At 52.8% G+C, this 24,776-nt stretch overlaps 2 protein-coding genes across 9 annotated transcripts in view; one reads left to right on the top strand and one right to left on the bottom strand.

The window, feature by feature from the left end:
* Positions 1-1,943: 1,943 nt before the first annotated feature.
* LOC131838291 (splicing factor, proline- and glutamine-rich-like) overlaps positions 1,944-24,776 on the bottom strand; it is a 77,981-nt gene continuing 55,148 nt past the window's right edge. Inside the window, exons 1-4 of one of the 5 annotated variants that reach the window (XM_059184169.1) lie at positions 3,928-4,246; positions 3,296-3,399; positions 2,659-2,786; positions 1,944-2,395 (exon numbers count right to left, since the gene is read on the bottom strand). In XM_059184169.1, the coding sequence (XP_059040152.1) occupies positions 1,959-2,395; positions 2,659-2,786; positions 3,296-3,369 (639 nt within the window). In that variant the 5' untranslated portion in view covers positions 3,370-3,399; positions 3,928-4,246 and the 3' untranslated portion in view covers positions 1,944-1,958. Of the gene's footprint in view, positions 2,396-2,658; positions 2,849-3,295; positions 3,400-3,638; positions 3,888-3,927; positions 4,247-24,776 lie in introns of those variants that run through there. The other 4 variants (XM_059184165.1, XM_059184168.1, XM_059184166.1 and 1 more) reach the window with 4 other exon arrangements.
* LOC131838290 (nematocyst expressed protein 3-like) overlaps positions 21,251-24,776 on the top strand; it is a 50,378-nt gene continuing 46,852 nt past the window's right edge. Inside the window, exons 1-4 of one of the 4 annotated variants that reach the window (XM_059184163.1) lie at positions 21,251-21,653; positions 21,893-21,996; positions 22,521-22,648; positions 22,912-23,013. In XM_059184163.1, the coding sequence (XP_059040146.1) occupies positions 21,923-21,996; positions 22,521-22,648; positions 22,912-23,013 (304 nt within the window). In that variant the 5' untranslated portion in view covers positions 21,251-21,653; positions 21,893-21,922. Of the gene's footprint in view, positions 21,654-21,715; positions 21,997-22,458; positions 22,649-22,911; positions 23,014-24,776 lie in introns of those variants that run through there. The other 3 variants (XM_059184161.1, XM_059184162.1, XM_059184158.1) reach the window with 3 other exon arrangements.

Genomic DNA, 24,776 nt, shown 5'->3' with positions numbered 1-24,776 from the left:
ACTCTTTGTTGCTTTTAGGAATCAGGGAGTATAGAGCCATTAGCACTCATGGTGCATGAAGTCTAGGATGTATTTACTTTTCATCAATCTTGGGGACTAGATTTTCCTAGAGGAGGTGCTAAGCATGGGTCTCTCCCTTGTTTTCTTTGTGCAACGGGCCTCGCTTCAGGTGCAGATTCCTGGTGCTCATCACCATGTCTAGCCCTGAGGCCTGCGGCCTGTCACCTCCCCCAGTGGACATGACCACGTGGGCTGGGGGTGCTCCCTGATGAAGCCCCAGTGCTCCTGTGGCCCCCAGATCCTCTGCTGAATGCAGGAGGGCATGAGAGAGGGAGGGGGAGAAGGGAGGGAAAGGAGATGGAGCGGGACAACAGGGAGGGGGAGAGGAGGAAGGCAGGGGAGGGGGAGGCCGAGATGGGAGGGGGGCCGCGAGGGGGAGGGCGGAAGTGGAGAGGAGGAGGACGGTAGGGTGGGGGGGAGGAGGCTTGAGAGGGAGGGAGGAGCACAAGGGAGGAGTGTCAGAGGGAGGGAGGGAGCATGAGAGGGAGGAAGAGGAAGGGGGGAGGGGGGCAGGGTGGGTGATGCAGTGGGGAAGGGGGTGGAGGGGAAGGAGCAGGGGGTGGGGGGATCATGAATGGGGGGGGAGTTAGTGGGGGGGGAGGGAAACCCCGAAGCCAGGTGCACACATCAGGAACCATTATTTAGGGTGAGGTCGGAGGGCATCACAGCCCGGGCCCGGGATGGTGGCACTGGGCACGTCCATCCGTCCTCTCGGTGCTGTGCTTCCTTCTCCTTGGCCCTTTGTCACCCTGGATCCTCTCCACTTCCTCAACAACTCCGATGTTCCCAGGAGCAGGGTGGCAGGAGGGGGTCCCAGGAGGTGCTTTCTAGATCTCGTGCCCCCGATGACTCTGGGACAGTAGCTACAGGACATTCTGCCATAAGGACTGGGACTGAGGATCCCACCATCTCCTAGGGCGTTAGCACTGTTCCATTCCCGGTCTTTCCCCCACCATTGCGCTGAACACTCCCGATGGTACATCCGTGAAAGACCGCGCCAGAGTGGCCGGGGGTGAGTGCCAGGCTGGGCACGGCTAGGTGTGGCTGCACCTGCTGCCCGGGATAGGTGCTGCTCACTGTTCCCAGTCACCCTTCTCTCCAGGGGACCTGCATCGACTTCCGGATCTTCACCTTCTCCCCAGGGCTGCCGGTCCCCAGACCGGAGACCTGCTATTCTGAGGGTCACTGGCGCTGCCTCCATAGGGTTTCCTTTGCCCATGTCCTTCCCCGGGAGCTCCCGAATCTCCAACACATGCCCCCACGTGCCTGTTCTCCCCCCTGGACTTGCAGCATTTGGTCTCTGTCCCTGCGGACCCCGTGACTTGGAGCCTGGTTTCGACCAGAGTCAGGTGAAAGTATTATCTGGTCTTGAGTTGTGAGCTATGTGTTTGATCTCTGTGGTGTGTCTTGCAACTTTCTGTGTTTCCTGGTTTCCGTGTGAGCCACAGAGGAGCCAGCCGTGTCCTGTCTGGGGTCAGGCTGTGGTGTCCCAGCAGGAACAAGGGTCTCACCCCGAGATTGTGCCCATAATTCCTAAAGGGGCCTCTGTGATTACATCTCATCTGTAATCCATCAGGCATGTCAATATCGAATAAAGGAAAATCTATGTTAAATTAGCACAGAAAAAAATAAATCCCCTTTCAAAATCGGTGGGCTGACACAAAGGCACCTGTTGTGTGATTCCACGTATAGACATGCAGAACAGGGAATGGAAGAGAGAAAGCAGCTCAGGGGTGCAAGCATCTGGGCTGGAAGAGAAATGGCCAGGTAGGGCTTTGGGTTCAGGGTCTCCTTTGGGGAAGGAGATATCCTGCAGCAATGTTCTGTCGTGTGGTGGGTAAACACTGGGAATGTAATTATACTCATGATGCATTGAATTGGAAACAAGTATTTTATTTTTAAAACAAATGATAAATAGTATACAGAACATGTAAAGACAAAATCAAAATCAGTATGTAGCAGAAAGGAAAAATGTACACGTCGGGCACAAAACGTTCCTGCAGGTTGCCAGGGTCGGGGGATAGAACAAAGGGTAACTGTTTGTGGAGCAAGGCTGTGGGCACCAGAAGGGGCTCTGGGCGCTCCTCAGGAGGAGGAGTAGGGGCGGATTCCAGAGCAGAGGCACAGGTGTTGTCAGGGGCAGGATCCATAGCAAAGGCAGGCCCCGGGACAGGGGCAGACCCCAGCTCTTCCCGGACAGAGTCAGCCTCGCTGTGGGCAGGTGCCCAGCCACCTGCTGGCTCCGGGTCTCCTCCTGAAGTCCCTGCAGGCACCATCCCCGCCTCTGGAGCTGTGGATGCAGGTGGGGCCGGCTCTGGCTCCTCCGACGGAGCAGCTATGACAGGAGGAAAGCGCACCGGCATGCCTGTCTCTCCATGTGCTTTTGCAGAGACAGAGCTCAGCCCAGGGCCTCCTGGAGAATCCGCAGCCACGGAGGAACCCTCACCGAGACATCTCCCTGACTGCGGTCCGCCCGCTGCGAGCTCTGAGCCCAGTCCTGGCTCCTGGCCCCACACCAGCCTCTGGGGTCTCCTGCCCTTGGGGCCCGGCACCGACCCACCCGCAGACACCCACGTGCCCCAGCCCCGGCCTTCTCACCCTCAGGCTCGGCCTGCATGGGCTCCGGCTCCTGGACCACGCGGTGGTGTAGGCACGCAGTCAGTGTCAGCGGCCTTCCCCCGGAGTCCCCAGTCCCTGCTCCTGCAGAGCCCGGTACGGTCACTCTCCTGGTCAGGGAGATGGAGCGGGTGTCCGCCAGCCTCCTTCCTATTTCATCGTCACTAGTGCTCTGCACAGACAGACCCCGGGAGCCAGCCCCGACCGTTAGAGCCCTGCCCAGCCGTCCTCACTGTCTTCCTGCCCACCCCCCTGCCGCTCCCAGATCAGACCCAGACAGTGTGTGCACAGCGCCACACCTGGGACAGGGACCCATACCTGCAGGACACGGGATGCACCCTGGGGGGAAGCTACTGTCCCTACTCTCACAGGAGGTAGCCTCCCAGGCCCACAAGCCACCCAGCCAGCCTCGACCTGGGTGTGAACATGAACTGCCCACTGGGCATCTGACCCCTTGTCAGCCTGTTCTTGAATGGGGTGTGCGCACCTCACATGAGCCTTTACACACACACACACACACACACACACACACACCCAAGCATGGGGAGGGACCTAGGGCTGCACAGGTTGAATCAGAGCATGTGGGGCTGGGGGCTGGGTCTGGGCCTCAAGGTGTTACCTTTCTCTTCTTTTGGCCAAATGGCCAGAGCCATCGGGGAGCCTTAAGACAACATCCCCAGTGAGGGAAAGCATGTGCAGGGCATGATTTCTTCAGCTTGCAGCCTCCAGATGTAGGTACACAACAGAAGAACATGTTGCTTATTCAAAGATCCGCAACAAAATGAGCTAGGCAGGGGGCTGTCTCTGTGTGTGGGTGCCTGGTTACCTGGGTCCCCAATTGTGTTGGGCTCTATTGTGAGGAAAGTGAGGTCACCACTGCCTGGGGTCTGCTTACCAACCACTTCCTCCCACACAAGAGCCCCGCCCGGTGGGTCCCCCTCCCCCGCGTGCTCAATGCTCACCCTCTGCTCCATGCCCCGTCCATACAGTGACAGCCACACAGCCCACCCACAGCCCCTGCGAGGCCTGGGGGCAGCCAGTGTCCCCACTGTGAGGATACAGGGCTGGGTTCGGACTGGGTTCCTGCTCGTGCCCAGGGCTATGAGCCTGGACAGACCCTGTGCTTCTCAGGGCCTCCCCGGCTCCCCGCCTGCCCAGTGGGGGCTTCTGGTTTCTACTCTTAGGGACGCATTCAGGGGTAGGACCTCCAAATATGTTCTGTACCTGCTCTCACAGGAGGCTGGTACGCACCCGTGGGAATGCAGGGATGAGCGGGGGCTGGGCGGGGCATAGAACACAGCTCAGAGGGGCCTGGATCTGCTCTGGGGTCCGGGCAAAGCCACCCTCCTCCTGCCTGTCTCCCAGCCCTGTGGGAAGGTTGCAGTGAACTGATTCCGACCTTGTCCTCTCGTGACTCAGACTTCCAGGGAGGGACTCCCATTCGGTTTAGGCTCAGGTCCCAGGGCCTCTTCGGCACCCATGTGCTGGGTAGTCCCCACAGTGGTTCTTGGCAATTCCCGAATCCTGGTCCCACATCCCTGTGGAATTCTCTGCCCTCCGGGGGGATGGCCTGTGTGACGGCGCTCTCAGGACTAGACTAGGGCGAAATCAGGGGCTATTGTTCCCAAGCCAGTTGAAGAAAGTCTATGACTTCTCCTGGTTCCCTCTCTTGTGTTCTTTCTCTTGTCTCTGCCTTCTCTGTGTGTCTCCCTCCGTCTCTCTCCCAAGAACAGGATCTGGGAGTTCTGGGGGTGATGTAAGAAACCTCAGAAGCCTCCCTTGTCCCTGTTTCCCTCTCCTGTCGTGTGCTTCGTTCCTTCCTAAGGCCTCCTCACCCTGACCAGAGCCCTGACTCTGGAACCTCTTCCAAATGGGGACACTGAGGCTGCAACAGTATGCAGGGGGGCGGTTCCTGAGCTTGGTCCCCAGACCAGCGGTTCAGTGCTCTGCCACATTCTGCCAAGCCAGGTCATCAGGCGGCCGAGTCCCCAGGCTGTCCTGTGCTCAGAAGGACCTCCAGGGAGTACAAAGCATTTTCCCAGGACTGGGAGCACAGTGGGTCAGGGATGGAGACCCAAGGCCAACAGACTTTTCTACAAGCCTGCGGGACCCTAGGACATGCCATCTCTGCAGCCCAATTGACAGAAGAGTAAACTGAGGCCCTTTGTGCTGAAGCCCCATCTGGACTTGGCCATGGGGGCGTTATCTCTTCCTACTTCCAGTGGCCCAGGTGGTGATGGACGCCAGAACCCAGACCCTTCTCCCAGTGCCCTGGCACCCCCCTGGCCCTTTGGGGGAACCCCCGACCATCAATCTGGCCTGTCTCCCCTCCCCATGCTATGGATCTGGGTTCTTGCCAGGGGTCCTGATGCCCCTGTCCCACGGCTCGGCTCTCTCTGCCCTCTTTTTCCTTGCCTCCTTGTCACCCACCTCACTCCCAGGATGTCTTCCCATCTGATCCCCACCTGGTCAGTCTGAGTGGTGTGTGTGTGTGTGTGTGTGTGTGTCCGTGCAGGTGTACATTTCTCCACCTGTCTGGGGATGTTGAAGTTCATGTCCCCACATGGGACAGGGTGGGTAGCTATCCTCAAGAATCTGTGGGGCTCTCACCCCCAATGCAAACCTCATGAGGGGGGGTGGTTGGGGCTGCCATGGCTGGAGAGCATCCCCGCTCCTTGGACTCTTTACCCCTCGTTTGTCCTAGGCATGTCCCTGCCTCTCTTGACCCCACGTTCCCAACTCTCCCTAAGGGCTGGACATGGAAATGCTTGAACTTGGCCACTCCTCCAGGGGTAGGTGGAGGACAGGTGCACCAGGCCTCCCTCCCGAGAGGGCCAGTTGAGCACAGGAGCCCTGCACACAGTACCTGTACCATGAGCCAGCCCTGCTGTGCACATGAAAGAGACCCATGTCCGCACCTGACCGGGTCCCCACATTTCCTCATCACCACCAGCTCTGTGGCCCCAAAGTCCTCTGAGCCCCCGAACCATGCTCATCCTGGGCAGCAAGGCTCCATGTACAAGGTCAAGGTACAAGACATCTGGGTATGCAAAGGTCACTGAATATCCCCCATCCAGGGGCCAGAAATGCATACTCAGTCCCAGGGTCCAGCTAAGTGCAGGCCTGTCCGCAGCCAGTCTTCCCTCCAGCCCCAGGAAATCCAGGCGCTCTGGGAGGCTGCAAACTCATTACGAGCTAGAGCCAAGCCAGCCCTATGGGGCCTGGTTTCGGGTCCTGGAGCCCCACAGTGAGGAAAGCTGATGCGGGACCGGAGCTGGGAGAGGACAGGGGGACTGTCCCTTGGGGCTATGGCTCCCTGGTCCCGCAGACTCTGTTGTGTGCTGGCCCCTAGGGCACCCAAACGCCAGCTCCCAGGTAGGCTTTGGGGAGGGAGACCAGAGTGTGGCTCGTACCATGTCATACGTGTCTCTCTATCCTATAGCTACAGCCTGGCCCACCAGCTGCACTCCCCCTCCTAGTCAGCCAGCAGCACTGTCAGGGCCAAGAAGAACAGGCCGTCATCAAGCTCGGGCCAGTGTGTGGCTGGACAGGCAGGGGAGGGCTCACGGTCAGCTGAGGAGCCCCTGGCTGGGCTGTTGGGGGCTCCGGAGGGCTGGTCCTCCAGCCCGTCTGCTGAGCCGCCCCGTGACCGGAACCATCTGCCTCCCCTCTCGGCCCTGTTCTCCACCTCCGGGCAGTGCGGTGATGCTGCATGATCCCTGCCATGGCAAGAGCATGTGGGGTGCTGGTGATGGACCTAAGCTGGGCACAAGCGTGGACTGCAGAGTGCAGTGGGGGATGGTGAGCCATGTCACCTGCGAGCACCCCTTCCCCAAAGGACATGCAGCCCTTCATGCAGCTGCCAGGCCCCTGGGAGACTACACTCCTGACACCAGGTCCCTGTGTGTGGCTCTTCCTCAGCAGTGGACAGGGTGGGGATCCCGGGACATGGGGCCAGATCCTCTCTCTGAGGGCACAAGAACAAGGAAGTCTTTCCCTGGGGTCCCCCAAGGCCACATTAGAGGGGAGGTGGCTGCCCCCAACAGTACATTGAATTTCTTTTTCCGTTAGCATTGGGGTTTGGTTCTTTCACTCCCGGGCAGACGAGACACACTCTTCCTGAGTCCTCCTCGAATAAAGAGCTCTTGCAGGGTCCTGGGCGTCCTGGACCTGGAGAGGGAAGAGGGGCCAGTCCTCCCCCAGTTGTTGAAGGAGACCCATCCTCCCAAAGACAGGATCATTTCAGGTCATGATCCTGGGCGAGAGTGGGAGACAGCCCCTCATGGCTCCCGACTCTGGGGCTCTGGGTGCCTTTCTCAGGCACAGCAATGCCTACTGAACTCAGAAGCTTCAGAAAGAACGCGAGCCTGGACCAGGTCCTGCCCCAGGGTGGTGGCTGCCTTCCCTACCTCCGGAGGAAGAGGGACATCCTCTGTATCTCTGGGCAGGGCGTCCTCTGACCCACGAGCAGACCCTGGAAGGGTCTAATCCATCTCTGGAAGTGCACCAGCACTGAGTGGGCCAACTGCTGTCCATACATGTACACGGACAACATGCTAAGGAAGCACCAGAGGTGATCCTGGGTAAAGGGCCTCTGGCCGGCGGGACTGGTGGCTTCAGCACCCTCCAGCAGGCCCCCTTTCCCTGGATGGGAATCCTCCTGGAGTCTCTGTCCTCAGAGCTTCCTTCCTGCTGGTTTCAGGCCCATGGTAGGGACTGTGGTGTGTCTTAGAAGGCTCCACCCCAGCCTCCCTCCTGCACACATCTCTGCTCCCCCAGAAGCAGGGGCTGCTGCTCCCACATGCCCTACACAAGGCTGGTTTAAGGCACTCGTTCTCTCCAAGGCCCAGCTCTTCTGGCTCTGTCACATACATGGTGGCCATGGCTGCCTGGCTGGGCCAGAAGTCCCAGGAAAGCTCTCCTTCCCCAGGATTAGGGTTCATATTCATGGCCAGAGAAAGAAATCCCATCTGTCCTCTGCCAGAGAAGGTGAATTCCTAGGCCGGTTGGCCCTCAGGTGCCTGAGGACATGGGTGTCCCCTAGAGAGAACGGTGATGGGAGGCCCATCTGGGTGAACAGCGCCCAGCCCAGGCCGCAGGTGCACCCATCTCCTAGCCATGCTCGTACTCAGACTCACCCCAGGAAACTCTGGCATGATTTTTCACAGATGTATTTTCAGGAGTGTTCGCCACTGTCCCCAGCAGTGCGGGAGAGAGAAGGGAATGCACCCATACTAATGCCCAAGGAGATGGGGGTTGGCTCAGTCAGTTAAGCCGCTGAATCTTGATTTTGGCTCAGGATGTGATCTCATGGTGAGGGACTGAGCCCCATGTAGGGTCTGTGTTCAGTGCAGTGTGAGCTCACAGTTCTCTCTTCCCCCCTCCTGCCTCTCCCACCAGTCTCGTGCCACACGGTCGCTCTCTCTAAAATAAATTCATGAAGTCTTTATAAAAATGGAATCATACAGAGTGTACTTTTAAAAAAATCATAAGGAATCCTAACATTGATTTTGCCATTTTAAACATTTTCAGTATAAAGCCCGGTAGTGTTACTGGGTATTTACCCTAAACATATAAATGTAGTGATCCAGAGGGGCACTTGCACCCGAATGTTTATAGCAGCAATGTCCACAATAGCCAAACTATGGAAAGAACCTAGATGTCCATCAACAGATGAATGGATAAAGAAGATGTGGTATATATACACAATGGGATACTATGCAGCCATCAAAAGAAATGAAATCTTGCCATTTGCGACGACATGGATGGAACTAGAGGGTATTATGCTGAGCGAAATAAGTCAATGGGAGAAAGACAACTATCATATGCTGTCCCTGATATGAGAAAGTGGAGATGCAATGTTGAGGGTTTGGGGGGTAGGAGAAGAATAAATGAAACAAGATGCGATTGGGAGGGAGACAAACCATAAGAGACAGACTCTTAATCTCAAAAAACAAACTGAGGGCTGCCCGGGGGAGAGGGGTGTAGGGAGAGGGTGGCTGGGTTACGGATTGGGGAGGGTATGTGCTATGGTGAGTGCTGTGAAGTGTGTAAACCTGGCAATTCACAGACCTGTACCCCTGGGGCAAACAATACATTATATTTTTATTTAAAAAAAAAAAAAAAGCTTAAGAAAAAAAAGAATGCCTTGTTCTTTCTCACCCAGGCAGCCCTGTATTACCTGTACTAATGAGAGATACCACAAGTTCAGCCCTCATATATATATTTGACCTTGTGTTTTTCCTTTTGATACGTGTACCCCAAAGTCAGTGTCTGGATTGCTTTCTTACCATCACAAGAAGAATAATGACATGGTCACGTAAAGGTCTGGGTCTCCATAACCAGACAACATGGCTCTGGTCCAGATAAGGATGAAGACACAACCTCTTCCCATGAAGCAAAGCCCACACCCTCAGGGGTCCTGACACGCCTCATGGGGGATGAGTTCCATTGCTCCATGGAGTTGTCCGAATGCAGAGGATACAGGCACCTTCCTGGGTTCATTCTGTTTTCTTCATAAATCCCCAGTTCCAGTCACAAATGATTCACTGGGTCAGTTTCAGAGGCCAGGATGGGCCACTAGGTGAGCAAGACCCCACGGAGAAGGCTAGATATCCGCTGGGAGCACAGAGAGCCACTTCCTGTTCCCTCAACAACTTACATTCCTCACAAAGGGCACTGCACCCTGTTACAGCTCTGAGGCTGTGCTTTACTTTGAAAAATACTTTCCAATATCAGAAAGTGGTTCACGGAAGAGAAAAACATGAACCCCCGCAAAGGATTCTTGGACTATTTCAGAAGACTGCTTTCCCATTGTTTAATTACAACAGGAATGAAAACAGAAAGATTGCCCCTTCCACTACTGATTCAGTCAGTGATTGCAAGAAGAGCAGCAAATAACAGAGGAACAGATGTTCTCACTTCCACCGGCTAACTTTTGAAACGTCACCCACACACAAAGAACGAAGCCCAAACCAGTGTCTCGGCCTGGCAACATGGGGAGGTCTGAACTGAGTGACAGGGACGGATGACGAGGTTGTGCACGTTGGGGGAGGCTGGTGGCACAGAAGCAGGTGTTCCGCCAGCTCTCCACCTGCACCTCACCTGTCCTCAGCCAGGAACCTGCTCCTTGCCCTGACCTGTCACAACTGTCACACGGGACACATAGCCAGCCCGGGAGCCAGCCCTGCCCACAGCCTCCTGCAGAATGCACTCCGCTCTCCTCCAGGACTCCTGTCAGCTCTACCCAGCCCTGGAGCTCCCCTGTCTGTCGCAGAGCTCCAGGATCCCCCCCCCCCTTCCAAAATTACGCTGGCCCAGGGCTTTCAGGAGAAAGACAGGAGGCTTCTTCCTGAACGGTTAACACCTCCTTTCCCCTTCTGTCGTGGTTCTCTGCACTTACCTTCCTCCCTGGGCAAACTGTAAGTCACGTTTCGATGGAACATGAACGTGCTCTGAGATCTGAGTCTTTCCCTGCAGCTGTCCAAGGGCTCCTTGTGCAATGAAGTACCATATCCTATGACAGGGGGTTTTAAAACTATTTTTTTACAGAATAATACAGCCCAAATCATGTCATTTTTAGTTGCCCTTCATTAGGCTTAACAGTTTCTGTGTAAAAAGGCTTTCCATAGATAATACCTGCCAGCAATTTCATAAAGAGGAAACAGAAACTCTGTGCAATAACCTGACTCACCCAGCACCCGGCAAGCAGTTCCAGAACTCACCCCAGGGCTCCTCTTGTCAAGACCCTTGAAGCCACCAGCATGCCTCTGTCCAGGAGAACTCCCAAAGACTCTCCTGCTGGCTCCACCAGAAATGAGACTACAGAGAAAAATACAGCATGTCCAAATATTTAGGTGATCCATTTAGCGAAACTAGAAAGTCAAGTTGAACTTTTAAATGTTAAAAGTCTGCTCTGAATAATTTTGAATTATTCCTTAATTGTAACTCTTCTGATGAAAGGACTAATCAGTTAGGAAACATCACACAAATGACAAGACATCATCCAAGTCTCTACCTGAACGCAGACAGCCACCTAACTGGATGCCGGCCATGCCACCACAACCTCAGCCCAATGAAATAAACACCATTAGATGAAGGAACACATTACATGTTAAAAACACGAACAGGAAATCTCATCTTCCCTCTCTAATCAAAGCGATTGCCTACGAAAGAGATGTTCCAAATACCTTCGTAAGCCAGAAATGAACAGAGAAAATGGGACCCCCTGCCCCGTTCTCCCTGCAGAGAAACTCAGGAACTCTGGCACCCGCTCTAGATTGCTGACAGCTGCTTCGGTTTGACTTCGTGGCTCCACTAGAGACCAGGGAAAAGCCCAGGAGGTTTGGGGTTAAAGAGAAGTTTTACCTCCCGCCCCACAATGGATGTGACGTTTCTCCCAACGTACCTGCTGCTCTCTCTGAACGCTGACGTCTGGTGACAAGCCACATGACGGACTCAGATGCTGAGTTCAAAATTGGGTCTTGTGGAGCCAGGGTGGGGAAGTGTTGTCAGGTGGAGATAAGAAGTCACCCCCGCCCCAAGGCCTGCACGCCTGCTCCAGTCCCTGGGAGGAGGGGAGACACATGCTTGTTTCTTACGTAGTAATTAGCTTCATTCTAAAGTTGAACAATGCCACCGTCCTTTCTGGAGAAGTGAAGTTACTCTTCAAAAAAAACACCCAATTCTTCGGCCCTCATCAAATTGAGTGGGATCTGGTTTCCGCTAGCCTCCAGGCCCCCACCAGGAGGACGCTCCTGCAGGATCCTGACAGCCCAACCACCACCTCCTGGAACAGGGAGGGGGCAAGTTGCTCAAGCTGGGGGAGGGCTCCAGGGTTTATTAGCGCCAAGACTGTGCCTCGGGGGCAGGAGCCTGGAGGACCCTCCTGCAGGACCCTGACAGCCCATTTCCACCAAACCGACAGACTGGGCGCAAAACGCTGAAGCTAGGGAACTGGTCTGCGGCTTGTTAGCGCCACACCTGTGGGTGAGGCGTGCAGGGGACAACTTGCTGAACTGGGGGCTGCTCAAGTTCCATTACTGGCACTGTGCCAGGAGACAGAGGCACCCCACTGAAGTTGGGGGCTGTGTGCTGTCTTTACATGCTCTCTTCCTGGGAAACACAGGGAACCCTGAAATGACCACAACCCATCCCACAAAAGCTTGGCTGAGTGGACGCCCTGGAGTTCACTGGTCTGGGGGATAGGGCCAGTTGACAGATATGGGGCGGAAAGACTTAAGGGAAAAATAAATTCCACCTGAGTCATCATGATGAACTCACTTCACCCGCCCTTTGAAGACCCTACCCGCGGAAGCACCCCCCAGGCCTGGGTACACAGCGTGAACTTAAGGACTCAGGACCTCCCCACCCAAGCCCTCTCCCCTGCCCCCTCACCTTCCCTGTGTCTGCTTTCCGTGGCAGCTCAAGCTCTGCCCACGGAAGATGTAGCTCACCCGCCATGCACTGATTGGTCAGGGAGGATGGTTCCGTGAGCCCAGTAGGTGCTGCACCTGTCTGTATCCAGCGACTCGCCCTTACATCCGCACCTCCCTGCTTTTTCAGGTGCTTCTGGAGAGGCCTCCTCACTCTAATACTAGGCTTAGTGAGGCAGACATGGGTGGGTCGTGGGCATGGCCTCCCCTCTTACAGACATCTGGCTCCTTCCGGGGACCCCTCTCCTGCAGACCACCCTCAGAGGCCTCCCCCTTCCCTTCCTGCACCAGCCCTGCCTGCAGAGCTGTTCCTGACTCCTGACAAGGTCAGCTGCTCTCAGACCTTCCCAGGCTTGGGCTTTAGGAAATGCAATAGTTTCCCACATTTTCATGGCAATTTTAAGACCCAGAAAGTAATGTTCTAAGCGGGAGGAGCCTCACCTTCTTTTGGTAAGTTTCACCTTTTTTACCCATGGAGTGGACAGTGCTTCTCAGACCTTTGGAGCACCTTTCTAGAATGAGCCCATTTGTGCTGGAATATATATATATATACACATGCTTGTTCTGCAGGGAAGCTTCAGGATGAACAAGAAACACCGCCCTACGATGCTGTTGGGAATTGTGAACCAGGAACACTGATTTTACGCTTAAAAAGAAAACATATTGTTATTGTCGACACTAAATGAATGAACCCTTTTAAACATTTGAGAAAGAAAGGAAGAGAGTTTTACTCAAACCCAAGTCAAGATAGCTGCCTGGGAGACAAATTCTTCACAAGGAAGGGAGTGCTCTGGGGAAGGAACATTTGAGGTAGGTTTCTATATTTGTTCTGTTTTGTTTTACATAGTTACGCATAATCATGAGGAAGAACATTCCATAAAGTTACAGACTTTTCCTTATGTTTCCAGTATGTGCAAGTCAGTATGACTTTAATTTTATGGGAGCAGGAGAGGTTCTTCTGTTTTTCTTATCTTTATGTTTGTAATGGCATTTTGGGGGGAGCTTTTCCTTCTTGAAGCAGATGTACAACATGTGCTTGGGGCAGAAATAGGGCCCATGGTCTGAGGTTTTGCCCAGTCATTTTGAACTTGGTAAAATGTTAAAGGATAGCTTCCCTGGGAGCCAGGATCTGGGCCCATGGATGGTAAAAGATTAAAATTTCCATTATCATTCTAAGTACTACTAAAGAGAGGACCTTGAGACAAAAGCACCTTTACAATACTACCAAGAAATCAAAATGATGCCTACAGAAGGTTCCCTGTTCCAAGTTCCTTCCACAGGTAACAGAGGTGTTCACAGAACTCCTCCCTTTTTCCTGCCCGAATCTCTGAAGCACACAGATAACTTAGTCAAAATTTGAGAACATCCCGACATTTTAGAGATGTCTGGCACCATTCCCTTATACTACAGAATGAAACAGAGTAGCTCATTGTCACAACACTAACTGAAACATGACGTCCCCCTAAAGCTTGGCTACGCTGCCTTAGTTTTTCCCATGCAGATTTTGACTCATGTAAGTCATAGTTATACCACATAAACACTATGATGGTTAGGAACTAAGTAATCACAAGTGAGGGAATAGTTTAGTGATGTTTATAAGCATTAGCACACTTTGTAGAAGAGGCTGAGCAGAGTATTTTTAAATAGTATTTCAGACCTGTCTTACAGCACACTCTGAACATACCAGAGTCTGAACCAATTTTAAAAAGATAGTTCTTTCAGGAACTTTAATGTCAGAAAAATATTCCAATGTCTCTATGCCTAGGGATCTTTGAGTATCTTACTTAGAAATCCTCCACTCTTATTGATCATGATGGGCAGAGGTGAAAAGGCTAGCTGAATTCATTTCAATGGACCAACCACACAAGAAAATCCTGAGACTTGAGTTATTTCCAGATTGAGAAGACCAAAGATAAGAAGGAAATCGTACTGTTTGGAACGAAAGGGATTTGGAGTCAGTTTGGGGATCTCACTTGGGTTTCTGATACTAAAATCCTCTGTGACTTGAATCATCTCTGAGCCCCTGCCTCACCATCTACACAATGTGCCCAATAGTATCTACATCATAGTTTGGAAGTTTATGAGAGAGAATTCCACAAAGAGCCAGCGTGATGGCTCTCAAGAGCAGGGGATCAGGAAGCCATGATTACTATTGGGGTCTCTTTCTTTTCCTGAAGAAAGAACACATGTTGAACCCATATTTCTAAGACATGACTCATGAGATGATTTTCAAACCTTAAGGAAGGTCAAGAAGCTGTTATTGTGTCCTATTTCACTCAGAAAGCATGCTGTTGGACTGGTGAGGATAAGACAATAGCACCATCATCACTAGGGGTGTGGAGCTTCCCATTTCCGTATGGCCATTCTGTCCCCCTTAGGTCAGGGCCATCAGAAAGGGCAGCTTGGGCGGGGGGCACCATCATCACTAGGAGCAGGGATCTTCCCATTTCCATATGGCCATGTTGTCCCTTTTAGCTCAGGGATACCACAAAGGGCAGTGTGGGGGGACCACAGGTCAAGGCTGCCACGTGTGGCTCAGGTAGGCAGAACCCTGACTTAATTACGGCTGAACTGTCTAGCTCCTTTTACTGCTCTTCACATATAGCGAGGCATTGTCTGTGAGCTCTGATGTAGGAAATGTTGAGAATCTCTCTTGTGATCCCTGTCTGAGCCTTAGGATATGTAGCATATTTAATTTTTAAACATTGAGGGAATTCCTGTTTTTCTTTCCTTATGACTATGTCTCAATTCCCCTGTGGTCTAAAAATCCAGTCTACTTAGTTTCAGGTTTTAAAACGTGTAGACTTGATTCATGGCCCAACATTTCATCTACTTGGGACAATATCCTAGGACCACTGGAAAAGAATGTATTCTCTACTTAACATGTAATGTTCCAGATATGTCAACTAGGTTACATTTGTTACCAATGTTTCATTTGCTTCTTCTATCAGATATGGAGAAAGGTATATTAAAATCTTCAAACAATACTACATAAGTTAACATTGCACTGGAGCATCTATCCAGTGTTATAAGGCAAGAGAAACAAAAAGAGTAAGAATTGAGGGGGTAATTATGGCTATTTACAGATAATATGAGGGTGCACATAGAAAATACAAAATCTTCTATAAATATACTATGAGAATTCAAAATGGAAAACTTGCACATCTTAGAACCAGGAAAGCAATCCAGAAAGCAGCCACGGGAAGAGGCTTCTTATGTATGGAAGGAGGAACATCAGAATAATGTCAGACTTGTTCTCAGAGACCTGACAAGCCAGAAAGGGCTAGGAAGACATATTCAGGATACTCAGTGAGAAGAACATGCAGCCAAGGATGCCTTATCCAGCAAGGCTGTCATTCAAAGAAGAAATAATACCTATGCCTTTGAAGCCCTTTCAAAAAATAGAAACAGAGGGAAAATTTCCAGACTCGTTCTATGAGACCAAAACCAGGCAAAGACCCCATCAAAAGGGAGGATTACAGAGCAATATCCCTGACGAACATGATTGCCAAAATACTCAACAAGATCCTAGCCAATAGGATCCAACAGTACATAAAAAGGATTATCCATTGCGACCAGGTGGAATTTATTCCTTACATGTCAGGGTGGTTCAACTTTCGCAAATCAATCGACACGATAGAGCACATTAATGAAAGATAAGACAAGAACCATAGCATCCTCTCAATTGATGCAGAAAAAGCACTTCACAAAATACAGCCCCTTTCCTGATTAAAAGTCTTCAGAGTATAGAGATAGAGGAGACAGTCCTCAGTTTCATAACCATCTATGAAAAGCTCACAGTGAATACCATTCTCAATGGGGAAGAGCTGAGAGCTCTTTCCTTCAGGTCAGAAATACAAGAGGGAAGCCCACTCTCACCAATATTGTTCAACATAGTACTGGAAGTCCCAGCATCAGTAATCAGACTACGAAAAGAAATAAAAGGCATTCAAATTGGCAAAGAAGTCAAACTCTGCCTCTTCACAGATGCCATGATACTTTATGTGGAAAATGCAAAATACTCCACCACCAAATTACTAGAACTCATAAACAGTTCAGTATTGTGGCAGGATATGAAACCAATGCACAGAAGTCAGTTGCTTTTCTATACACTAGCAATTTAACTATAGAAAGAGAAATTAGGGAATCAATTCCACTTAAAATAGCACCCAAAACTGTAAGATAACTTCAAATAACTGTAAGATAACTTCAAATAACCCTAACCAAAAGGTTAAGGATCTATACTCTAGAAACTACAGAACATTTATGAAAGAAAAGGAGAAAGACACAAAAAGATGGAAAACTATTCCATGCTCATGGATCTGAAAAATAAACATGGCGAAAATGTCTGTGCTGCCCAGAGCAATCTACACATTCAATGCCATCCCTATTAAAATACCATGGGCATTTTTTTCCATAGAATTGGAACAATCCTAAAACTTGTATGGAACCAGAAAAGGCCCCATATATCCAAGGAAAGGTTGATAAAGAAAACCAAAGCTGGGGGCATCACAATGCCTGACCTCAAACTATATTACAAAACTGTGACAGCATGGTATTTGCACAAAAACAGACACGTAGATCAATGTAAAAGAATAGAGACCGCAGAAATGGACCCTCAACTCTATGGTCAACTCATCTTTGACAAAGCAGGAATGAATACCCAATGGAAAAAGACAGTCTCTCCAATTGATGGTGCTGGGAAAATTGGACAGCCACATGCAGAAGATGGAAACTCAACCATTCTCTTACAAACTCAAAATGGATGAAAGACCTCAATGTGAGACAGGAATCTATCAAAATCCGAGAGAAGAACATAGGCAGTCACCTCTTGGACCAGCCACAGCAACTTCTTCCTAGACACATCACCAAAGGCAAGGGAAACAGAAGCAAAAATGCACTATTGGGACTTCAGTAAGATAAAAAGCTTCTGCACATCAAAGGAAACAGTCAACAAAATAAAGAGGCAACCCATGGAATGGGAGAAGATGTTTGCAAATGACATGTCATAGAAAGGGCTGATATCCAAGATCTATAAAGAACTTCTCAAACTCAACACCCAAAAAACAAATAACCCCATCAAGAAATGGGCAGAGACATGAACAGACATTTCTCCAAGACATGCAAACAGCTAACAGACACATGACAAAATGTTCAACATCACTTGCCTCAGGGAAATACAAGTCAAAACCACAACAAGATACCACCTTCCACCAGTTAGAATGGCCAAAAATGAACACGTCAGGAAATGACAGACGTTGGTGAGGATGAGAGCAAGCTGGTGCAGCCACTCTGACAAACAGTATGGAGGTCCCTCAAGATGTGAAAAATAGAATTACCCTTCTACCCAGCAACTTCACTACTGGGTATTTACCCCAAAGATACAGACATAGTGAAAAGGAGGGACACCTGCTCCCCAATGTTCACAGCAGCAATGTCCACAATAGCCAAACTATGGAAGGAGTCAAGATGACCTTCAACACATGAGTGGGTAAAGAAGATGTAGTTCATCTATACAATGGAATATTCCTCAGCCATTACAAAGGATGAATACCTACCATTTGCCCTGACATGCATGGAACTGGAGGGGATTATGCTGAATGAAATAAGTCAGGCGGAGATGGTTTTGTTCATATGTGGAATGTAAGAAATAGTGTGGAGGACCACAGGGGAAGGGAGGAGGAAATGAATGGGAAGAAATCAGAGAGGGAGACAAGCCATGAGAGAGTCTGGACTCTGGGCACCAAAGTGAGGGTTACAGACGGGAGTAGGACGGGGTAACAGGGTGATAGGTATTAAGGAGGGCACGTGTTGTGATTAGCACTGGGCGTTACATGCAACTAATGAATCATTGAACATTACATCAAAAACAAAAGTTGTACTGGATGATGCCTAATTGAACATAATAAATAAATAAAAATGCTTTCTACATGAAAAGCATATAAGAATGGGTACAGAATTTCAGATGTGCAAGATGAAATAATCTCAAGACACGTTCCACAGCAGTGTAAAAATACTTAACAAAACCGGACTTTATACTGAAAATGTTTAAAATGGCAAAATCAATGTTAGGATTCCTTATTATTTTTTAAAAGTACACTCTGTATGATTCCATTTTTATAAAGACTTCATGAATTTATTTTAGAGAGAGCGACCGTGTGGCACAAGACTGGTGGGAGAGGCAGGAGGGGGGAAGAGAGAACTGTGAGCTCACACTGCACTGAACACAGACCCTACATGGGGCTCAGTCCCACACCATGAGATCATATCCTGAGCCAAAATCAAGATTCAGCAGTTTAACTGACTGATCACACACACACACACCCATCTCCTTGGGCATTAGTATGGGTGCATTCCCTTCTCTTTCCCGCACTGCTGAGGACAGTGGTGAACACTCCTGAAAATACATCTGTGAAAAATCATGCCAGAGTTTCCTGGGGTGAGTCTGAGTATGAGCATGGCTAGGAGATGGGTGCACCTGCGGCCTGGGCTGGGCGCTGCTCACCCAGATGGGCCTCCCATCACCGTTCTCTCTAGGGGACACCCATGTCCTCAGGCACCTGAGGGCCAACCGGCCTAGGAATTCACCTTCTCTGGCAGAGGACAGATGGGAATTCTTTCTCTGGCCATGAATATGAACCCTAATCCGGGGGAAGGAGAGCTTTCCTGGGACTTCTGGCCCAGCCAGGCAGCCATGGCCACCATGTATGTGACAGAGCCAGAGGAGCTGGGCCTTGGAGAGAACGAGTGCCTTAAACCAGCCTTGTGTAGGGCATGTGGGAGCAGCAGCCCCTGCTTCTGGGAGAGCAGAGATGTGTGCAGGAGGGAGGCTGGGGTGGAGCCTTCTAAGACACACCACAGTCCCTACCATGGGCCTGAAACCAGCAGGAAGGAAGCTCTGAGGACAGAGACTCCAGGAGGATTCCCATCCAGGGAAAGGGGGCCTGCTGGAGGGTGCTGAAGCCACCAGTCCCACTGGCCAGAGGCCCTTTATCCAGGATCACCTCTGGTAATTCCTTAGCATGTTGTCCGTGTACATGTATGGACAGCAATTGGCCCACTCAGTGTTGCTGCACTGCCATAGATGGAGTGCAGCTGGTGGGCCAGGCTGTAGCTATAGGATAGAGAGACACATATGACATAGTACGAGCCACACTCTGGTCTCCCTACCCAAAGCCTACCTGGGAGCTGGCGTTTGGGTGCCCTAGGGGCCAGCACACAACAGAGTCTGCGGGACAAGGGAGCCATAGCCCCAAGGGACAGTCCCCCTGTCCTCTCCCAGCTCCGGTCCCGCATCAGCTTTCCTTACTGTGGGGCTCCAGGACCCGAAACCAGGCCCCATAGGGCTGGCTTGGCTCTAGCTTGTAATGAGTTTGCAGCCTCCCAGAGCGCATGGATTTCCTGGGGCTGAGTATGCATTTCTGGCCCCTGGATGGGGGATATTCAGTGACCTTTGCATACCCAGATGTCTTGTACCTTGACCTTGTACACGGAGCCTTACTGCCCAGGATGAGCATGGTTCGGGGGCTCAGAGGACTTTGGGGCCACAGAACTGGTGGTGATGAGGAAATGTGGGGACCCGGTCAGGTGCGGACATGGGTCTCTTTCATGTGCACAGCAGGGCTGGCTCATGGTACAGGTACTGTGTGCAGGGCTCCTGTGCTCAACTGGCCCTCTCGGGAGGGAGGCCTGGTGCACCTGTCCTCCACCTACCCCTGGAGGAGTGGCCAAGTTCAAGCATTTCCATGTCCAGCCCTTAGGGAGAGTTGGGAACGTGGGGTCAAGAGAGGCAGGGACATGCCTAGGACAAACGAGGGGTAAAGAGTCCAAGGAGCGGGGATGCTCTCCAGCCATGGCAGCCCCAACCCCCCCCCTTCATGAGGTTTGCATTGGGGGTGAGAGCCCCACAGATTCTTGAGGATAGCTACCCACCCTGTCCCATGTGGGGACATGAACTTCAACATCCCCAGACAGGTGGAGAAATGTACACCTGCACGGACACACACACACACACACACACACACCACTCAGACTGACCAGGTGGGGATCAGATGGGAAGACATCCTGGGAGTGAGGTGGGTGACAAGGAGGCAAGGAAAAAGAGGGCAGAGAGAGCCGAGCCGTGGGACAGGGGCATCAGGACCCCTGGCAAGAACCCAGATCCATAGCATGGGGAGGGGAGACAGGCCAGATTGATGGTCGGGGGTTCCCCCAAAGGGCCAGGGGGGTGCCAGGGCACTGGGAGAAGGGTCTGGGTTCTGGCGTCCATCACCACCTGGGCCACTGGAAGTAGGAAGAGATAACGCCCCCATGGCCAAGTCCAGATGGGGCTTCAGCACAAAGGGCCTCAGTTTACTCTTCTGTCAATTGGGCTGCAGAGATGGCATGTCCTAGGGTCCCGCAGGCTTGTAGAAAAGTCTGTTGGCCTTGGGTCTCCATCCCTGACCCACTGTGCTCCCAGTCCTGGGAAAATGCTTTGTACTCCCTGGAGGTCCTTCTGAGCACAGGACAGCCTGGGGACTCGGCCGCCTGATGACCTGGCTTGGCAGAATGTGGCAGAGCACTGAACCGCTGGTCTGGGGACCAAGCTCAGGAACCGCCCCCCTGCATACTGTTGCAGCCTCAGTGTCCCCATTGGGAAGAGGTTCCAGAGTCAGGGCTCTGGTCAGGGTGAGGAGGCCTTAGGAAGGAACGAAGCACACGACAGGAGAGGGAAACAGGGACAAGGGAGGCTTCTGAGGTTTCTTACATCACCCCCAGAACTCCCAGATCCTGTTCTTGGGAGAGAGACGGAGGGAGACACACAGAGAAGGCAGAGACAAGAGAAAGAACACAAGAGAGGGAACCAGGAGAAGTCAAAGACTTTCTTCAACTGGCTTGGGAACAATAGCCCATGATTTCGCCCTAGTCTAGTCCTGAGAGCGCCGTCACACAGGCCATCCCCCCGGAGGGCAGAGAATTCCACAGGGATGTGGGACCAGGATTCGGGAATTGCCAAGAACCACTGTGGGGACTGCCCAGCACATGGGTGCCGAAGAGGCCCTGGGACCTGAGCCTAAACCGAATGGGAGTCCCTCCCTGGAAGTCTGAGTCACGAGAAGACAAGGTCGGAATCAGTTCACTGCAACCTTCCCACAGGGCTGGGAGAGAGGCAGGAGGAGGGTGGCTTTGCCCGGACCCCAGAGCAGATCCAGGCCCCTCTGAGCTGTGTTCTATGCCCCGCCCAGCCCCCGCTCATCCCTGCATTCCCACGGGTGCGTACCAGCCTCCTGTGAGAGCAGGTACAGAACATATTTGGAGGTCCTACCCCTGAATGCGTCCCTAAGAGTAGAAACCAGAAGCCCCCACTGGGCAGGCGGGGAGCCGGGGAGGCCCTGAGAAGCACAGGGTCTGTCCAGGCTCATAGCCCTGGGCACGAGCAGGAACCCAGTCCGAACCCAGCCCTGTATCCTCACAGTGGGGACACTGGCTGCCCCCAGGCCTCGCAGGGGCTGTGGGTGGGCTGTGTGGCTGTCACTGTATGGACGGGGCATGGAGCAGAGGGTGAGCATTGAGCACGCGGGGAAGGGGGACCCACCGGGCGGGGCTCTTGTGTGGGAGGAAGTGGTTGGTAAGCAGACCCCAGGCAGTGGTGACCTCACTTTCCTCACAATAGAGCCCAACACAATTGGGGACCCAGGTAACCAGGCACCCACACACAGAGACAGCCCCCTGCCCAGCTCATTTTGTTGCGGATCTTTGAATAAGCAACATGTTCTTCTGTTGTGTTCCTACATCTGGAGGCTGCAAGCTGAAGAAATCATGCCCTGCACATGCTTTCCCTCACTGGGGATGTTGTCTTAAGGCTCCCCGATGGCTCTGGCCATTTGGCCAAAAGAAGAGAAAGGTAACACCTTGAGGCCCAGAGCCAGCCCCCAGCCCCACATGCTCTGATTCAACCAGTGCAGCCCTAGGTCCCCTCCCCATGCTTGAGTATGTGTGTGTGTGTGTGTGTGTGTGTGTGTGTGTGTGTGTGTGTAAAGGCTCATGTGAGGTGAGCCCCCCCCATTCAAGAACAGGCTGACAAGGGGTCAGATGCCCAGTGGGCAGTTCATGTTCACACCCAGGTCGAGGCTGGCTGGGTGGGTTGTGGGCCTGGGAGGCTGCCTCCTGTGAGAGTAGGGACAGTAGCTTCCCCCCAGGGTGCATCCCGTGTCCTGCAGGTATGGGTCCCTGTCCCAGGTGTGGCGCTGTGCACACACTGTCTGGGTCTGATCTGGGAGCGGCAGGGGGGTGGGCAGGAAGACAGTGAGGACGGCTGGGCAGGGCTCTAACGGTCGGGGCTGGCTCCCGGGGTCTGTCTGTGCAGAGCACTAGTGACGATGAAATAGGAAGGAGGCTGGCGGACACCCGCTCCATCTCCCTGACCAGGAGAGTGACCGTACCGGGCTCTGCAGGAGCAGGGACTGGGGACTCCGGGGGAAGACCGCTGACACTGCCTGTGTGCCTACACCACCGTGTGGTCCAGGAGCCGGAGCCCATGCAGGCCGAGCCTGAGGGTGAGAAGGCCGGGGCTGGGGCACGTGGGTGTCTGCGGGTGGGTCAGTGCCGGGCCCCAAGGGCAGGAGACCCCAGAGGCTGATGTGGGGCCAGGAGCCAGGACTGGGCTCAGAGCTCGCAGCGAGCGGACCGCAGTCAGGGAGATGTCCCGGTGAGGGTTCCTCCGTGGCTGCGGCTTCTCCGGGAGGCCCTGGGCTGAGCTCTGTCTCTGCAAAATCACATGGAGAGACAGGCATGCCGGTGCGCTTTCCTCCTGTCATAGCTGCTCCGTCGGAGGAGCCAGAGCCGGCCCCACCTGCATCCACAGCTCCAGAGGCGGGGATGGTGCCTGCAGGGACTTCAGGAGGAGACCCGGAGCCAGCAGGTGACTGGGCACCGGCCCACCGCGAGGCTGACTTTGTCCGGGAAGAGCTGGGGTCTGCCCCTGTCCCGGGGCCTGCCTTTGCTATGGATCCTGCCCCTGACAACACCTGTGCCTCTGCTCTGGAATCCGCCCCTGCTCCTCCCCCTACTCCTCCTCCTGAGGAGCGCCCAGAGCCCCTTCTGGTGCCCACAGCCCTGATCCTAGAACAGTTACCCTTTGTTCTATCCCCCGACCCTGGCAACCTGCAGGAACGTTTTGTGCCCGACGTGTACATTTTTCCTTTCTGCTACATACTGATTTTGATTTTGTCTTTACGTGTTCTCTATACTATTTATCATTCGTTTTAAATAAAATTACTTGTTTCCAATTCAATGCATCATGAGTTTAAGTACATTCCCAGCGTTTACCCAGCACACGACAGAACATTGCTGCAGGATATCTCCTTCCCCAAAGGAGACCCTGAACCCAAAGCCCTACCTGGCCATTTCTCTTCCAGCCCAGATGCTTGCACCCCTGAGCTGCTTTCTCTCTTCCATTCCCTGTTCTGCATGTCTATACGTGGAATCACACAACAGGTGCCTTTGTGTCAGCCCACCGATTTTGAAAGGGGATTTATTTTTTTCTGTGCTAATTTAACATAGATTTTCCTTTATTCGATATTGACATGCCTGATGGATTACGGATGAGATGTAATCACAGAGGCCCCTTTAGGAATTATGGGCACAATCTCGGGGTGAGACCCTTGTTCCTGCTGGGACACCACCGCCTGACCCCAGACAGGACACGGCTGGCTCCTCTGTGGCTCACACGGAAACCAGGAAACACAGAAAGTTGCAAGACACACCACAGAGATCAAACACATAGCTCACAACTCAAGACCAGATAATACTTTCACCTGACTCTGGTCGAAACCAGGCTCCAAGTCACGGGGTCCGCAGGGACAGAGACCAAATGCTGCAAGTCCAGGGGGGAGAACAGGCACGTGGGGGCATGTGTTGGAGATTCGGGAGCTCCCGGGGAAGGACATGGGCAAAGGAAACCCTATGGAGGCAGCGCCAGTGACCCTCAGAATAGCAGGTCTCCGGTCTGGGGACCGGCAGCCCTGGGGAGAAGGTGAAGATCTGGAAGTCGATGCAGGTCCCCTGGAGAGAAGGGTGACTGGGAACAGTGAGCAGCACCTATCCCGGGCAGCAGGTGCAGCCACACCTAGCCGTGCCCAGCCTGGCACTCACCCCCGGCCACTCTGGCGCGGTCTTTCACGGATGTACCATCGGGAGTGTTCAGCGCAATGGTGGGGGAAAGACCGGGAATGGAACAGCGCTACCGCCCTAGGAGATGGTGGGATCCTCAGTCCCAGTCCTTATGGCAGAATGTCCTGTAGCTACTGTCCCAGAGTCATCGGGGGCACGAGATCTAGAAAGCACCTCCTGGGACCCCCTCCTGCCACCCTGCTCCTGGGAACATCGGAGTTGTTGAGGAAGTGGAGAGGATCCAGGGTGACAAAGGGCCAAGGAGAAGGAAGCACAGCACCGAGAGGACGGATGGACGTGCCCAGTGCCACCATCCCGGGCCCGGGCTGTGATGCCCTCCGACCTCACCCTAAATAATGGTTCCTGATGTGTGCACCTGGCTTCGGGGTTTCCCTCCCCCCCCCCACTTACTCCCCCCCCATTCATCATACCCCCACACCCTGCTCCTTCCCCTCCACCCCCTTCCCCACTGCATCACCCACCCTGCCCCCCTCCCCCCTTCCTCTTCCTCCC

This window comes from Mustela lutreola, chromosome 8 (assembly GCF_030435805.1).
Source record: "Mustela lutreola isolate mMusLut2 chromosome 8, mMusLut2.pri, whole genome shotgun sequence".
In the NCBI taxonomy this organism is placed as follows: Eukaryota; Metazoa; Chordata; class Mammalia; order Carnivora; family Mustelidae; genus Mustela; species Mustela lutreola.
This window is presented reverse-complemented; position numbering and strand designations above follow the sequence as displayed.